Genomic DNA, 19,152 nt, shown 5'->3' with positions numbered 1-19,152 from the left:
AAAAGAAAGAACTCTGATGATCTATTGGATAGGGAGTTGTGCTGTCAATCCAAAGGGTCCACCACCTGCTCCATGAGAGAAATTTCACTGGAGAGTCAGATATGAGTTAGTTCTGATAGCAATGTGGTTTTTAAGTATAAAAACTAAGGAAAAGTTACATGAAAATACAATCAATCTTAGAGGGTTAATAGGAATGTTAGTGAGAGGGAAGCAAAAATTAAAAGTTGGGTGAAAGGACAAGTAACAGATTATAAGGGTTTGATTATGTATTGTAATTAATTACATTAATCAATTATAAATGGTATAAAACATCTATGAATGGCTGAACGAAAATTCACTGATTTGTAGGCTTTCACGCAAATAACAAAACTAGCACAAGACTTAATATAATGGAAACCATAGACGATCAATAAAAGAAATTAAAGACCTAAATAAATAGAGCGTCATTCCATTTTAAAAAAAGGAAAAAGAAACATACACTGAAATGGCAAATAGACTTTACAAGTGTAGATGCACAAGTGATGTGAACACAGACAGATAAATATAGATGGGGTAGGAGGGAGAAGAGATGGAAAGTGAAATAAAGAGAAACAGGAGAGTGAGGAGGATGGTAACTGTAAAGCTGGGGCAGCTAGCAAAAAAGGAAATCTTTCCATTTTTTTATTTAAAAAAAGTCTTGTTACATACAATTATTAGGAGTGTTTTTCAGGAAAGCACCAAATTCTATTTTTAGGAAAGCTGTTCTTTATTTGCTGTTGTTGCATGCTGGAATCTAGCAGGTTTTCAGAGGCAGTAATCACATGGGAGGTGACTGTCCATCCATCTCCCACAGAAGAGCTGGTGCACTCATACCCCATGCCTTCAGAATTGAAATGCAGCTTTTTACCACTATTAACCTAAAGGTATACAGTTCACATGGGCCAGCTGCTCTGTGGGAAAAAGATGGTAAATCAACTGCTGTGTGACTTATGCCTCTGAGAATCTTCTGAAGGGTCAGCTATGAGTCAGTCCTAACTTAACAACACTCTGTGTTTAGACAGGTAATGCCTTTGAGGTGTGGTGCTGGAAAAGAGTATTGAATGTAACATGGACTGCAAAGAAAACAGATTCATCCTGGAGAAGGTTAAACCAGGCTAATTGTGGGGCTTTGTCTGACATACTTTGAACATGTTGTAAGGAGGGACAGGTCCTTGGAGAGGAACATCATGCTTGGGAGGATGGAGGGACGGCGCAGGAGGGGAAGACCCTCTAAGAGGTGGATTGATTCAGTGACTGAGGTAATTGAGACGGGTGTGTCAGAGGCAGTGTGACTGGCACAGGATAGAGCAGGGTTTAGGGCTGTTATACATAGGGTCGACGGCACATAACAACAACATGCCTAAAAGCAAAACTACTTTTTATATTGTTTATGCCTATACAAGCTCTATAGCTCTGTAGCTCTATTCTAATCATATGATAAAGAAATCTAGAGTATAATAAATATTACCAGTACTATTAAATATTTTTTCATTAGTAAAAAGTGTAATGTCTCTACCTACCTCTAAATGGGTTAAACATTTTTTTGAAGCCGGAGTCAGGGGAGATGTAGACTGGTAAGTACTACAATGGCGCTTCTGTTGTACTTTCCTCTTAATCTCAGGCTCCAACTGTGATGAAGACTCTTCTGATTTCTTCATTACACGCTCTAAAGCAAGGAGGCAAAAACAGAACAGCAAAATGAAATTTAATAAATCCTTCATATTCTTAACATTGAAAAGTGCTATTTTATATTCTAAAACATAAGAGGTAAAAAATACACATAACAAACATCTACCAATTCAAGCAACTGAGAAAAGTGACCAGTGAAACACAGCTCAGCTGAACTAGAACGGTTGTCCGATGGAGCCGCCAGAACTCAGGACCTTACAGATGGGAAGAAGTGGTGAAAGCATAAGAGAGCTTTGAATACTGGACTAGTGCTGCAAGGACAAGTTCAGAGCTAGGACTCCAAAGGTCAGAGGGCAACTTGCCTGTGAGCATAATAAACCGTACTGACTGAAGAATTGTATCATTTCTGACAGAAATTATAATCTGATATTCCCCTAATAAATCTCAATCATGGTGGGTGAGTAATGTAAATTTACTATTCTTTACAATTCAGTGACACTGATTACAAATTACTAATAGAAACTCAATGTCAACTAAGAGACGATATATCTGTCTTTCACTTCTATTAACTTCGCATAATACCAATGTCACTGTTAAACATTGTGGAATTAGCCCCAATTCATGGTAGCCTCATTTAAATATAACAAAAGACTGCCTGCGCCATCTTCATAGTAATGGGTATGTTTGAGTTCACTATAGTGGTTATTAATTCATCTCACTAAGGGTTTCTCTCATTTACGCAGATCCTGAATGAAAAAGAATCTATTTTTTTAGTGAATGGTTTTTCTTGATACTGTTAAACACATTATAAATCTCGCTTCCAAAAAACATCATACTGTTTTTTTTTAGGCTGATGAGCCACAGAGTAGTTTTACTTCATCAATTCTTCTGCATTCTTTTTGCACTGTTTAGTTCTCATATGTATATAACTAAAAATACTATGGTTTGAGTCAGGCTCACCACAGTAGTCAAACGGACATTTGTGCGTTTGAAAATTCTGAAAAATCATCTTTTAAATTCTAGAATGCTGCTTCCATTGACTCTGTTGATCCAAACAGAATTAGAGATCAAATCAAATTTTTTTCTCCTCCATTTCATCAAGGTGTGTGTGTATCAGTGTAATTGAAATGATTTTCATTTACTTTACTTCTATGTGTAACTCAGAAGATTGGTCACTGAACTTCACTAATAAGTGTTTCAAGCTGTCTTAATTTTCTACACATAAAGCTGTATATATCTAAGGTTGCTAGTGAGTTTTCTCTAATCTTGATGTCACGCTCTTCTTCACATATTCTTCACAAATGAAGTGGTAGAAATGTCAAAATTTATTCATTCTGAGCCAAAAGCATACACTAGTTTATTTACAAAATTTGAATACACTGTTTTAGAGAACAGATTCTTTCCATTTCCCTCACCCCCCACCCATCAAATTGTACAATATCCCCTCCCCTTCACATCCCTCTGCTTCCACCACCCTCTCCCACCCCTCCTGGATCCTTATACTCATTCTGCAATAACGCTCTTATATAATATTTATCCTTGTCGGACTGAGTTACTTCACTCAGCGTAACGCTCTCCAATTCCTCCCAAGTTAGGTAATAATTTACAAAATCACTGCTCTTGTGTGCTGCACATTATTCAATGGCATTCACTTGTTTTGTGAAGACAACATTCCATTCAGAAAGGGTCAGTGGTCAGTCTTTTAAGTTAACACAGTTATACTTATGTCTATTATAGATCTTTCAGCAACGGGTTAACAAGTTTATAGTCTCTCTTGGCCAGAGAACAAGTACTATCCGAGAATAGGGGCACAAACTTCATTTGAATTAATAATCTCATTATCTTTAGGATAAACTAAGAATAAAAAGGTAAAAGACGCTAAAAAATGCAACGACATTAAAAAAAGAGCTAAGATAAAGTTAAAATGGATTCATCTTGAAATATTAGATTATCAATGAACATTCACAAAAATACATTCATTGATAGAAAAGAATGCCATCTGAAATTTATTCCATTTTAAAGAAATCTGTAACTGAGTAAAAATAAAGTGAGAAATATTTTTAGGGAAAAAGATAAATATCAAAGGGCAATGCTAGTTTCTAAACAACTTCCATTGTAGGGAAAAGTTTCTCTAAACAATAAAGAAGTAAATTTAGCATTAAACAGATTTAACCACACCAAAATTATACTAACAAACCTAGCAAAGATAAATAATAATTAAGAAAATAAGATAAAAAAAAAAAGAAAATAAGATCTCTCTGTACTGAGGAAGACAAGAACATACCACTCATTGATTTATAGTAAGTTTTCTTAAGTATTAAACACGCATGGGACACAGTGAAAAATTGAGAATCACGAACCAAAGAAAAACTTCAATGGCTTAATGAACATAACACCAATCTGCATTATGCAGATGATATAACCCTGCTTGCTGAAACTGAGGAGGACCTGAGGCATTTGTTGAAGAAGGTCAACAATTGCACCTTTCAATATGGATTGAAGCTCAACATCAAGAAAACAAAGATTCTCACCACTGGGCCAACTGGCAGCATCATGATAGATGGTGATGAGACGGAGATTGTTAACAGCTTCAGTTTGCTTGGCTCCACAATCAACACTCTTGGTATTAGTAGCCAGGAAATGAAAAGACGGATTGCACTGGGAAAGTCTGCTGTTAGAGACCTCTCTAAAGTACAGATGAGCAACAACGTCAGTCTGGAGACTAAGGTGTGCCTGATACAGGCCATTGCCTTTGCAATTACTTGCTATGCATCAGAAAGCTGGACAACTACTAGGGATGATAGAAACAGAATTTATGCCTTTGAGCTGTGGTGCTGGAGAAGAGTACTGAATATACCATAGATTGCTAGGAGAACAAATAAGTTAATCCTAGAAAGGGTGAAGCTACGATGCTTTGGAGGCAAAGATTCTGAAGCTTCATCTGACATACTCTGGACATACTGCAAGGTGGGATAAGTCCTTGGAGAGGGAGGTCATGCTTCAGAGGGTGGAGGGACACAGTGCAGGAGAGGCAGACCCTTAATGAGATGGATTGATTCAGTGATTGGGGTAATGGAGATAGGTGTGTTGGAGTCAATAAGATTGTCATGGGATAGAGCAGGGTTTAGGGTTGTACGTATGAGTTGCAGGTGACTCAATGTCACATAGCCACAACAACAAAAATGACAATAAAATGCCTTACCAGTAGACAGAAGGAAAAAAGATCACATTATTTTCACTCAAACAACAATAAAAAAATTAAAACTGCGTTATCTCTCTATCAAGTTGGCAGACTGAAAGAAGGATGTTGCTTTAAGAGTAGCAGAAAACAGGTGCACCCAAGTACAATCTGTTATGGGTTTTGTTATTTAATTCTAAAAGACTTTATTACAAAATTAGAAATTAAAAATATAATTGCTTGGAACCATAAAGAATTAAAAAGAAACGGAGTATCAATTTTATTTAAAAAAAAAAAAGCATTCTGCTACTTTGCTCTCCAGTGTTTCTAATGAATTTCTCTTATTCCAGTTAAATTTTCTGACACTGTTTTCCTTAAGACATCATCATAACTTTTTTTCCTTCAACAGTTTTTATTTCAGGAAAGACTAAAGTAAATTTGCAACTATTTCAAAACCTGTCACTTGGAAAATTGGAGCTTCTGAGTCTTATGTTAACGGCTACTCTTTTATGTTAACTCTTACTCTTTTCCATCTCAGCTAAACATTACGCATCTTCAGGTATTTCTGTTACTGTGTACCTTAGAGTTGGAACCAACCCATAGCTAACCTTCTTGCGGGTTTTCAGAGGCAGTTAATCGCACAAGAGGAGGACTGTCCGTCCTTCTCCTGAGGAGCAGCTGGGGGCCTCGAACCGCCTTCGGGATTGCAGCGCAGCTCCTTGCCACTAGGCCACCAGAGCTCCTAGAGGAGATAGTTCTATGACAATATAAAGTTCTAATGCTAGTTTTCCTGCTGGTCCAACCTGTATGACATGTGGAACAAAGCCAGCATCACCAGCCGCATGGAAAGCACAAACTGCAGCACATACTGATCTGTCAAATTACCAAGTTCTCTCCATTATTTAAACCTCAGCCACCAGAGATCATCCTAACACTTGTTAGTTATATGCTACAGCAGAGATGCAAGTGTGTGTAATTGAATTATTTCTTAGTTGCTCCCTTCCAGAGGAGGAATTGTGTAGGAGCAGATTCCAGAAAAACCAGAACCTTTGGTGAACCTGCTCTTTTACAAAGTTCCTGCACAACATCTTGTTCCAGTTACTAAGCAAGATACTTCACATCCACAATACATGGCTACAGGAATGGTATTTTAATGTAATGGGTGCTGATACCATTTGCTGCTTAGCTATTATTAGGCTACTATGAAATGTTAGCAATGAGACCCCCACTAGAGCTGTCTCAGCCACAAAGAAGTTCATAGCCACGACTGCCTGTCACTGGAATACTCATTCCAAATAGGTGGCTGGGAGCTGGTGACAAACAGCATCTAGGAGTCAAAGATGTGGCACCCTGCAGCCAATTTAATAATAATTTTTTAAATAATTTAATAATATTTTCATAAATGCATTATTATAAATATTTGGGTATTTATTTTATTGGTTTATTTTCTTATTTATTTTAAAGAATGAACTTTTTAAATTGGGCAATATTTTATATATCAAGAAGAATCAGTTCCTGAGAAAACATCTACTTAATAAGGAAGTCAGTCTCCAACACTAAAACACAAAAGCATTAATTCTTTATCATCCTTAGTCATTCTTCAACTTTGAAACATGTAGCAAGTAACTAACACTAGTTTACTAGTTTTCAGAAAGAAACATCTTCTCTTCATCTGTTTGAGTTCTGGTCAATGCATCCTCAACCATCCATGGATAGGTCTAAATAGGCATCAGCTGCTCACTCATCTTCCTGTTTCAGACTTTCTGGTCTCCTTACTCATTCTTTCCCACATGAGCCAAATTAACACATCAGGGATTCTCAGGACTCCCTGCTTCACACTAGTAATCCTTCATTTATCCATTCATCACGCTAGGTGCACAGTGCTAAAGGAACAGGTCCAAACTTAGCCTGTCTCTTTTACTGCATATCCCCATTTCTTTTTTTATTTTATTTTAAAAGCACTAAGAGAACAAACTAACTTTTAAGGAAGTCTATGATGGATTACACACTTGTGATTCTTTGTGTTTTCAGTGCTGGCCTTTTGTAATATTCTGGTACCTTTTAATGAGAATACAGAATTAAGATATACTACATGTTGTTATGTATCGCTGAATAGGAATTGGCACAAAGCCAATTCAAACCCTCCAGGGGGTTTTCAGAGACAGTTATTTACTTATCTTTTCCAGCAGGGCAGTTGGTGGATTCAACATTATAAACAATCTGACATGTGGACAATGCCTACTGGCCATACAAATCAAATAAAATTCAAATGAATTTTATAAAGCCTGGCAGAGCAAAACAGGTACATACTTTATTTCTTTTTAACACAACTTGTGTAATTCATGTTATAACTTAAATGGAAAAAGCTATGGGTCAAAGTCTTGCAATAAGAGAAGCCTGATGCCTGGAAATGACAGATCAGTTTCCATAGGACTATGGAAAGCCTGCAGACACGCAATCAAAGCCATACAGTTGGTCATCATCTCTGAGTGGAGCAAAGCCACATTTGGGTTGGGCAGTGCTGTCTCGAAGTCCTACTTTTATGGTAGGACTGTTATGCCATCACTCTGAAACAGTTGATATCAACATCAACTTGTTCACAACTAATTCTTCATCACAATAACCTCCACTTGCTGACAAGTCACAATGCTTTTCACCAGGAGCTGTGAAACCACTAAAAAGGCCTCAAGCAGTTTTTAAGCTGAACCCAAACAAAAGCCAATGTTTGGGGCGAAAGTTCTGACTCATAGCAACTCTCCATCAGGCTCTGAGTCCATCTATTTTTACAGGAAGAAACTGCCTACCCTCTTTCCTAAAGTACCAGACTTATTTGAACAGCAATCTTTTGGTCAGCAGCCTGAGCCTGTAACACACTATTCTAGCAGGAATCCTTCGTTAGCACTAACATAAGGCTAAATACAAAAGCATCGTCTTTGACTGATGCAAATCCTTAAACACACAGAAAAGAACTAAGCTCATTCATTATTTGGGGACTGCCTATACAGTACAGCAAAGTCAAAAGTCAGTGACAGAAAACAAAACAAAAAACCCCCAAAAAACACATGGTATGCATGTTTGTCTTTTCTTTAGAGCCTGGAAAGCTAGATACCAAAATAAAAGAGGCTATCTCTGGCTGAGTACGAAGAATTTCCCGCCCCCTTATATTTAAACACTGTTACTACTGTTTAGTGTCATTCCAACTAAGATCCTATCAACAGAGCAACCCTGTGAACTACAGATCTGAATCTTGCCCTACCCTGTGCCATCCTCATGATTTCTAATATGCTCAAGCCCATTAATATTTTTGTATTACTATTATGTTTCTAAAATAATCATTCATTTATTTACTTTTAAATTGTGGTTTGAATGAAAGTTTACACAGTGAATTAGCTTCCCATTCAAAATTTCCTACTTATTATTAGAAAACTACAAAATACAGGTTGGAAGACAAAAGGGAAGCTTAAGAAACAAAATGAAGAGAATGTAAGAAAAAGGAAAAAATAAACCAAACCACCAACGAAAAATAGGAGATCTTAACATTTGGTTATATATATAGTTGAGCCTGTTAAGAAAACTACATAAAGAATACCAAAGCAAAAGGATATGTAAGATCAAAAACTAAACTTAATCACTTTCAAAGCTTTCATTTCATACTGGAGAGCTGCCTATTAATGCTAATTAGTGGTGATGTAAAGCTAGCTCCAGTTTATCAGAATCATCTTAAATTAAAAATCAAGTGGATAGAACACAATAATTGTCTTGAGTATTAATTACAGAAAGTGATTCATGTTTTTTTTTTGTTTTTTAGGAGAAATTTATTCTGAGTGCCATGTCAATTAGCTATTGATCCTGGGGGTATAAAATCTTTTCAAACTATTTTAAAAGGAAATTCTAAAACAAAATCCATCAGCATGTAACAATGTTTGCAATATTATTACAGCATTGTTGCTTTAGTAACAATGGGAGCTCAGGTGGCTTAGTTGCAAGAAGCTGCACTGCAATCTCTAAGGCAACAGGTTCAAATCCACCAGCTGCTTCACAGGTGAAAAATGGGCAATCTCCTCCCATGTGATTAAATGCTGCTGAAAACCACTGGAGAGTCAGATGTGGATCAGTTCTGAGTTGATGGCTAACAACTACTCATTCCTGAGCCTACTATATACACTTGTACCTAACTAAGCTAAGAGTGACTGAAAACAAAGTTTAACAGTTAAACTTAAAAGCATGTATCTTTTAAGTTTACAAATATTGTTCGTAGGAAATACACACACACACAGACACAAACATGAACTTAGACCCAACTTATAAAACTTATCTATTAGTATTAGTCCACAGATACATATTAAAGAATTCCAGATCATAAGAGGTAAAGAGGTAGAGGAATAGAAGGGAGAAAAGAAAATAATTTTTAGAAATATAAAAAAAATTTCAAAAAAACCAAACCAATGGCATATTGGGGCCAGGACTATCTTCTAGAAACCCTAAGGAACAGTTTAGAATTGCCCAATAGGCTTTCTGAAGCTGGGAATCTTTACAGGAGCAAACTGCTCCAACTTTTTCCCAAAGGGTACCTGGTGGGTTCAAAGAATGTCTTTTTTGGTTAGCAAACTAACAATCTGTTGGGCCATTAAGGGTCCTTACCAGATTCATGCCAAGTCTCAAAGATTAGGGGCAAATATTTGAGAGGAAACAGGTTATTTTCATAGTTTTTTAATATGTTCTCCAAGAAGTTAATTGCAAAGAAAAGAAAAAACCAGCAGATGCTACCTTAAGTTATCATGGCTCACATCTTCAGTAATAAAATAGATCAATATCATGTAATCTCTGATATAACAGAGAGAGGGCCAAGCCCTCATTTCTGTGGAAATCTTGATAATATATATAAAAAAATGCATAGTATCAATCTAAGAAGATAACAAATGAACCCAAAATGGAGTTATTCGATAAAATAACTGACTAGTGCCAGAAGTCCAGGCTGGGTTTAGAAGGAGTCGTGGTACTAGGGATATTGTAGCTGATGTTAGATGGACCTTAGCTGAAAGCAAAGAATACCAGAGGAATGTCTATCTGTGTTTCATAGACTATGCAAAGGCGTTTGACTGTGTGGATCCTAACAAACTGTGGCTGACTCTGAGAAGAATGAGAATCCCAGAACACTTGATCATTCTAATGCAAAACCTATACTTGGACCAGGAGGCAGTCATCGGAAAAGAGCAAGGGAACACTGCATGTGGGGTCAAGATTGGTGGACGATTTACGCAGATGACACAACTCTGCTTGCTGAAACTGAGGAGGACCTGAAGCACCTGCTGCAGAGCGTCAAGGACTGCAGCCTACAATATGGATTGAGGCTCAATGTCAAGACAAAGATTCTCACCACTGGGCCAATTGGCAGCATCAGGATGGATGGTGAAGAGATTGAGATTGTTCACAGCTTTAGTTTGCTTGGCTCCACAGTCAATGCTCTTGGCACCAGCAGCCAGGAAATTAAAAGGCGCACTGCCATGGGAAAGTCTGCTGTTAGGGACCTCTCCAAAGTACTGAAGAGCAATAGTGTCTCTCTGGAGACTAAGGTGTATCTGATACAGGTCATGGTCTTCGCAATCACTTGTTATGCATCAGAGAGTTGGACAATGACCAAGGAGGATAGAAGGAGAATTGATGCTTTTGAGCTGTGGTGCTGCAGAAGAGTATTGAGAGTACCATGGACTGCTAGGAAAACAAACAGATTCATTCTGGAAAGGGTTAAACCGGGCGGCTCCTTGGAGGCAAGGATTCTGAGGCTCCGTCTAACATATTTTGGACATGTTATGAGGAGAGACCGGTCCTTGGAGAAGGAGGGTGGAGAGACAGGGCAGGAGGGAAAGGCCCTCTATGAGGTGGATTGATTCAGTGACTGGGATAATCGGGATGGGAGTGTCAGAGACAGTGTGACTGGCACAGGACAGAGCAGGGTTTAGGGCTGTTGTACACAGGGTCGCTATGAGTCGCAAGTGACTCGACAGCATGTAACAACAACAACAATTCTTCAAAAGTGTCAAGTTACTTATTATAACAACTAAATTAAATATGAGATCCCATATTAGATTATGAATGAGCAAAAAGGATACCAACAGAGAAATACGAAACTGAACAATGTCTACAGGGTACTTAAAACTATCAGGAAAACAACAATTATTAATTTTGATAAAACATCAAGATGTTTTACATCTATATGTTTTTCATCTTATGTTTTTCAACTATAAGGTGAGGTAGGTAAAGTTCAGAGTAAATATATTACAGTGTTTCTGTAAGGTTAACATTAATTCAGGGAGTTCTGGTGACCGAGTAGATAAGGAACTGTACTGCTGGTCCAAAGGCGATTTGTATCCAGCAACTGCTCTGAGTGTGAAAAAAATTAGCAATCTCTTCCCATGCAATTTATAGCTTCTGAAAATCTGTTATAGAACCAGCTATGAATAAATTCCAACCTAATACCACTGAACAAAAACAAAATTACTCAAAATAAACATATAAAACTTTTATTACTTTTTTAGTTGAACATATTGAAGTAAATATGAAGATTAGGTTAACATTCTGACTTAGAAAGAAAATAGCACAGTGGTTAAGAAAAGGGACTGTGTGTATCAAACATGCTTAGGTTCCAGTATCAGCTCTTCCATTTGCTACGTATCTTCAAGGAAATTACATAATTCCTCTATGCTTAGTTTTCCCCTCTATAAAATATGTGGTTTACAGTTGAATTTAGCACTCAGATCTTGAAAGGGGAGCTAGGATAAAATTAAATTTGAATGTAAAGCATCTGGCACAGTGCACAGTACAGATTAAGAAAGAGTTCAGTGAAAACAATAAATTCTGGCAGGTTGTGGAGAGACTGAAACTCTTAGTCACTCTTAGTGGGAGTGTAAACTGGTACAGCCACAACGGAAGGCAGTCTGGTGCTTTCTCAAAAATTTGGAAATAGAAATAAATATCATTTGACCAAGAAATTCCACTACAGGGAATAGACTCTAAAGAAACCAGTGCCATGACTCAAAACAGATGTATGTACACCCATGTTTATTGCTGCATTATTTACAATAGTAAAGAGACAGAAACAACCCAAATGCCCATTAAAAAATGAATGTACAGAAAATTCTGGTACATTCAAATGATAGAATATTACACAGCAATGAAAAATAAACTCATAAAGCATTACACAACATGGGGGAGCCTGGAGGATATTATGTTGAGTGAAATATCTTGGGCACAAAAGGACATATACTATATAACACTGCTCTTATACAACATGACAAACATGGCGAGTTTGGGGGAGAGAATGGGAACAGTGCATTAGATTAGATGAGGGGAAGAACTGTCTGAAGGGAATGTATGATTAGGCACTATATGCATGACAATACTCTGGGAAAAGGGTGCAATGTAAAGAGAGCTGAGGAAGGGGGGAAGGTAGAAGGAAAGAAATGTGCAACAAAGAAAAAAATGAAAATATTTTTTAAAAAGAACAAATTCAGTGAAGAATAAAATTATAATTGAATGGATACTAAAGAGGGCAGTTTATGTTTATTACTGAACATAATGATAAGAGATATATTCAATACACACTCAAAAGATCTTCACCCAAAATTGACAACAAAAATAATGTGGGTGCTTACTAAAAAGTTCTTGGTAATCTGGAACACATAAATCTATATTCATAACAATCAAGGCAATTATGTCTGAAGGCACTACTCTAGGACTGGGTAGAACTACCTTATTGGTTTGGTTTGAAAAACTGTAATGGTAGGAGCCCTAGTGGCATAGTTGGCCAGCTAAATGAAAAGCTGGTAGGTTGAATCCACAAGACATGCAGAAGACGATCCAGTCTCTTTCTGAAAAGATTTACAACTTTGGAAACCATGAAGACTACCAACAGCTAGAAGCAACTCGATGGCAGTAGAGTTTTGGTTTAATCTTCCTGGATGCCAAATGTTGCATCGTTCTAGCAGGTTAGAACCATCAAACTCTTGCTTAGCAGTCAAACACTTAACTACCACCCGCAGAAAGGTTCCTTTAGAAAACATGTTGGCGAACTCTGGTGGCCTAGTGGCAAGAAGCTGCACTGCAATCCCAGAGGTGTATAGTTAGAATCCATGCTCTGCTGAAGAAGGAGGGACAATCTCCTCCTGTACCAGTCAGATATGATTTGACGGTACACACATAAAAATTAATAAAAATGTAAGAAAAAGAAAACATGTTGTCAGTGCCAGTGTTGATTCTGACTTAAAATGATCCAGTGGCACAACAGATCAAACCCATAACTAATCTGGCAACATCCTTCATTTGTGCTGTGCTATTGCAGTGACTGTGTCAAACTATCTTGACAATCTACTTTTCAACTCAAAGCAGCATCCTGGTTGCATTTTGGAAGAAACTAGAAGACAAAATTAATTGCTCTTTTGGCAGTCCATGGTATAGCTAATACTCTTTGCAAATATCACAATCCAAAAGAATCAATGCTTCTTTGGTCTTGCTTATTCATTGTCCAAAAAGTATATAAAAAAAACTAAAAATACTATGGGATGGGTAAGGCACACCTTGGTCTTTACAATGGCATCCCTTCTGTTTTAGGGCTTTAAGGAGGTCTTTGCCCAGTGTCATATACATTTTGATTTCTTGACTGCTGCTTTTCATGAATACTGAATGTGGATCCAAGTAAAATGAATTCGCTGACAACTTCAATCTTTTCTCTATCTATTGTAATGACTACTGGTCCAGCTGCGAGGATTTTTGTGTTTTCTTAGTGTTTATGTGTAATCCATACTGAAGACTATAGTTTCTTAATTTCAAGTACTCTTTACTGTGAGATACCACACTCATACAATCTGCAAAAGTTTGTTGATGAGACTTCCTCCAATCCTGATACCACATTCTTCCTCATATAGTCCAGTTTTTCAGCTTATTATTATTATTAAAGCACACCATGCATAATAAATTATTGTTGTTATGTGCCATCAAGTCAGAACTGACCCTTGAGTGGGTTTTAAGAGGCTATAAAAAGCATGCAAGAGATTGCCCATTCAATCAAGTGGGCTGCTGAACTCAAACTGCATACCTTTGGGTTGACAGGGCAGCTCCTTACCACTAGGACACTTGATCTTCCTATACATGTGGAATAAGTATGGTAAATATAAAACTCTCTGATACTAACCTTTCCTCATTTAAAACCATGCAGTGTCTCCTGATTCTGTTTAATTACTTCGTGGTTAATATAAGTTTCACATGACCACAGTAAGCATTCTGGAATTCCCATTTGTCTCAATATTATGCATAATTTACTATGATCCAAACAATGAAATATAATCAATGTAATACAATCAAACATCTTTCTGATACTTTCTGCTTTCAGTCAAGAATTACCTGGCAATGCACATCCACGTTTATTACTGCGTTGTTCACAATAGCAAAGAGATGGAAGCAACCCAAGTGCCCCTCAACAAATGAATGGATAGACAAGCCGTGGTATATTCACACAATGGAATACTACACAGCAGTGAGAGACTCAATATCAGCAGTCAAAACCAGACTAAGTGGGCTGACTGTGGAACAGATCATCAATTATTCATACGTAAAGTTCAAATTGAGGATGAAGAAAATGAAAAGAAGTTTAAAATAATCAAAATATGGCATTGAGTCTATTCCATCTCAATTTAAAAATTATCTTTAAGAACAGGTTTGAAGCGTTAAACACCAATGATTGAAAACAAGAAGAAAAGCCAATTTTAAGAGTTCTGACAACCCAGTAACTAATAATAAAATATATTTTATTTCTCTATATCACAGTAGTGTGTTGTGTTAACTATAAATTCATGAAAAATATTCTTTTCTTTCTGAAATGAACAATGCATTAAGAAACTTGAATTAACATAGACCTTCCTTTAGCTCTTTAAAATCAGTGTGAGTGGGAATGTATCTTTGCACTTAAGTGATTCTTAATACATTGATAATATATTCTTAAAAAATAAAATATGGGCTAATATTTATGAATCAGAGCTTTGGTAGCCCAGTGTCAAGAAGTTCCACTGTAGTCCCAGAGGCACGTGGTTTGGGACTATCAGCTATTCCGTGGGAAAAGGATGGGCAGTCTCCTCCTGTGAAATTAACTGCCTCTGACAACCCACTGGAGGGTCAGCTATGGGTCAGTTCCAACTCTTATGGTACACAAAAGCAACAGCAGCAATACTTAAGAATGATATTTCAACATCAAATTGATTTTCTTTATCTAGATTTATATTATCAATGGCTTTTCTAACCATTGCATTAGCCTCTGTTGGGCATGGTCTCCAAGCTACCTTAATTGTGTACACATGGTCTTATAAATCATAAATAGCTGTGGAACCTATAGAAGAGAACATTTTCTACACTGCAAGAGATGGTGGTAGAAGGACTTTAAAGACACTGTGAGAGACGATGGTGAAGAGTATGTGAAGATTTCACAGCAGTGCTGTGAAGACACTGTGGGAAGATGTAACCAGAAGATCCTTGGAGACAAAGGCCACAGTTAAAGGTTTGATGTGCTGGATGATTGAAGGAAAAGCTGACCATAACTACTCTGAGATAAAGTTTTCTGGATGGCTGAGGAAACCAGAGGCTTCTTGCATTTGTGCTGTTGAAATGAACCTGGATTTTCACTAAAAGAGGAATTATGTCTTGTTAATCTGGTTTGGGACTGCTGGACTAAACCTGGACTAACATTGTGCGACACTCTTTGCCTCCCCTACTCTCCAACCTATTTCCCTTATAAACCCCACAACTGTGGGTAATGTCTGTAAGTACTGCAACAAACACTGGACTCAATAATTGGTAGAAAAAGGTGCAGGAACATAGTGTGTGTGTGTGTGGGGGGGGGGTTGACACTGCTAATCTTGTAGCTATTTTGGAACTCTGGATATTAGTGATGGGCACAATTCCCTTTTATGAAGTGAAGAGACCTTTTATGAAGTGAAGAGACTAAGTCATCTTCATGTTGCATCTGATTCTTGAGCGGTCACTAAGAATATCAATTTTTATTAAAAAATATGAATATAGTAAAAACCTTTCAAATTGGAATCATATGATCATTTTAGGTGACAATAAAATAAATTCTCAAACCAGAGTTTTAGGAAACAGGTTTTGAATATTATTGTAACTCACAGAATTCTACAGCCAATTTCATCCTTCTATTACCTTTTAAACAATTAAAAAACCTTTCACAGATGTAAAAAGTAAAACTGCACACTTACCAACACCATGAGGCCGATTTAATCTTACGGGGTTAATTTCAATTTTCTGGACATGTGGTGGGTACTCTTTCCTAGAAAAAGAAATTTACATAGCTTAATTCTAACAGAAAATGTACTTTGAGAATGTACTTTTCAAAGTAGATGGCATAATTAAAACACTGATTAATAGCAAACGATGTTTTATTTACCAGGTAAATATTTTTTATTACATTTTAAGATTACACTATATACAGTTCTACCCCTCGTATGTTTCAATGTATAAAAGGAATATATGATTAGGTATTATAAGTATGTCAACAGTCCAGAATGAGAGCTGCATAGTAAAGTGGTCGGGGGTGGAGGGATTGTATAACAATAAAAGAACTTTTTTCAAAAGAAAAAAGTGAACTCGGGGGGCAGGGAGGGAGGGCAGGGAACAACAATGAATTAATGGAAATCCAAGTTCTTTATAAACTTACAATAAAGTATCAATTTAAATTTAGACTATATATACATATGTATATATATATATATACACACACACACATATATATATTTGTTGTTGTTGTTATTGTTATGTGCCGTCGAGTCACTTGCGACTCATAGCAACCCTATGTACAACAGCCCTAAACTCTGCTCTGTCCTGTGCCAATCGCACTGTCTCCAACACTCCCATCCCGATTATCCCAGTCACTGAATCAATTAAAATGAATTAATAGTGATAAAGCCCTTAGAATAATACCTGTACATGGCACTCAGTAATTGCTACACTACTGATGTAGTTAACCTGTTTTTACATACTACCTGTACTTCATGTTACTACTTCAGGTTACTACCCTCAGGGAACTTAATATAGCTGAGGGCTTTATCACTATGAATTCATTTTAACTCACAATAATCTTATAAAGTATGTACAGTTGTTGTTGTTGCTGATTGCCACTGAGTTGAGGTTGACTCATAGCGACTATGAACAAAAGACCTAATGTGTTTCCATAACTGTCATCACCAAGTTCATAGTTTCCTGAGACATGTGGTTTAGGACACTCCTGCATCCAAACCTGTTTTGCCACTGGGAGCTCTACCAAACACTGTCCACATTGGGAAGCCATTCTGGTATTTGATACCCCAATGGCACAATGTTCATTCAGCACCACCGAAACCCAGGTTACTTCATACTGCATATTGACAAAGAGTGATGTATAAAGTGGAAGTGTTCCTCCAGATTAACAGCACTCATTTCACTTAGCAATGGTTAAGTGTCATCAAGTTGAATATGAGTGAGAGTAAGTTTCGCACAAAAGACCTAAAATCTGTTCCATGACCAACATCATTTCTGAACAGAATTCTGTTCTATAACTACCATCATTTCTGTACATTTGAAGAGTTTAGAGAGTTTGCAGAGTTTCCAGAGTCATCTAGTTTTAGGAAGCGGATGCCACTCCTGCTTCCTAGCATAACTCAATCTGGAAGCTCATCCAAACACTATACATAATGGGAAACCATTATGATATTTGACAAGACTATGGAGCAGTGTGCAGCATCACAGCAACACCAAATTGTTCAGTTCAGCAGACAGACAAAAGATTGCTGTGTTGTTCAAGGAATATTCTTTCGAAAATTAATAAATTTGGCCCAAGGGCCAAAACCCCTGCGGGCGTTTTGAGAGGACTTAAACCCTAGGCAAAGGCTCAGAGACACTGCTCTTGGGAGGAAAAGAGTAATAAAACACATCACACACGACTCCAAAAAAAGCACAACCCCCCCAAAATTTCCTTTTACTTGCCAATCCAGACCAGCATCCACAAGCAGCAAAAAGCCACACTCCCAAAGTATGTACTACAATTAGCATTTTCCAGATAAGAAAAATGAGGCAAAAAGAATTAACTTGCTCATGGTATCACAATTATGGTAGTACTAGGATGTGAATTCAGACAAAATTAATGTTGATGAATAAAGGTATTTCTAACCACTACTGAAAAACACTTTGTAGAACTGGTAATTCCTATTATGCCACAATTTTACGATATATGAGATTACTGCCGATAAAGATAAGCCCTGGTGGTGAACTGTAACGTTAGGGGTTTGAATCTACCATTTGCCCCATAGGAGAAAGATGTTAAATCTTTGCTAAAGATTTATAGCCTTAAATTTTATTTACAATTAATAACTATGGAGCTTTAAACTCATCTCCCCAACAATTTATACACATGTAAATCACTGACATGAATTACATTCTTTAAGTTGTGCAAACATTCTCACGATCCTTTCCCAAATTTTTCTACCACCATTAGCGGTAATTCAATGTTCCACTCACTATTCCTGGTGACCACTAATAAGCTTTTTCCCCAATATACTCCTTTAAGAGTGACCATACAGGATTTTTCATTTATGCCTGACTTAAATGACTCATGTTTTCAAGTTTCATGCAAGTTGCAGAATTCCTGAGCACACAATTTTTCTTACTTGAATATTCCATTGTATGTTTAAAACAAATCTTGTCTATCCATTACCTGTTGATGGATAATTAGCTCATTTCTGCCTTTTGCTGTCAGGAATGGCCTAACAATGAACTTACTTTGTTAAGTACAGGTTTCTGTTCGTGCTCCTACTTCCATATCGTGTAAAACTGAGAATGTTGCACCCACTGTGTAGTAAACAGTTTTCCACAGCAGATGTACGATTCTACATACATGCAAGCAATGGCTGAGGAATTAAAATTTGAGAGAACCTTACCAATATCCTGTTAATTCCAAAATTTGTTGTTGGTTTGGGTTTTTTTAATTGCCATTCTAATGAGGAAGGACTGTGAAATAATAACAAGAATTTGGCTTGCATTTTCCCTAACAGTTGCTCAAAAGGCCAGCAATTCTAACACTCAGTAGTTTTGTGAAAGGAAAGACCTGGCAAAATGTAATCCATTTCAATGATCTACGACTCAATGGCATTAAACAACAATAACAATGACGACGACCAAGAGAGAGCTACGTTGGCCTAGTGGAAGGAAGCTGTGCTACCAAGCCGAAGGTGGGTGATTGTCATCTGTGGCCCTCAGCCAGGTTCAAACTGTCTTCCTGTCAAACATTCTTCTAG

The 19,152-nt window shown here is 37.1% G+C and overlaps 1 protein-coding gene across 1 annotated transcript in view; it reads right to left on the bottom strand.

Moving 5' to 3' along the window:
* Nucleotides 1-19,152, bottom strand: part of SENP6 (SUMO1/sentrin specific peptidase 6) — a 122,481-nt gene that overhangs the window by 42,802 nt on the left and 60,527 nt on the right. The window contains exons 9-10 of the mRNA XM_006896969.1: nt 16,084-16,154; nt 1,539-1,684 (exon numbers count right to left, since the gene is read on the bottom strand). Of these exons, the coding sequence (XP_006897031.1) occupies nt 1,539-1,684; nt 16,084-16,154 (217 nt within the window). The remainder of the gene's footprint in view (nt 1-1,538; nt 1,685-16,083; nt 16,155-19,152) is intronic.

Source organism: Elephantulus edwardii, unplaced genomic scaffold (genome assembly GCF_000299155.1).
Source record: "Elephantulus edwardii isolate Elephantulus edwardi_28Jun2011 unplaced genomic scaffold, EleEdw1.0 scaffold00194, whole genome shotgun sequence".
Lineage (NCBI taxonomy): Eukaryota > Metazoa > Chordata > Mammalia > Macroscelidea > Macroscelididae > Elephantulus > Elephantulus edwardii.
Note: the sequence above shows the minus strand (reverse complement) of the source record. Positions and strands in the feature narration are given on the sequence as shown.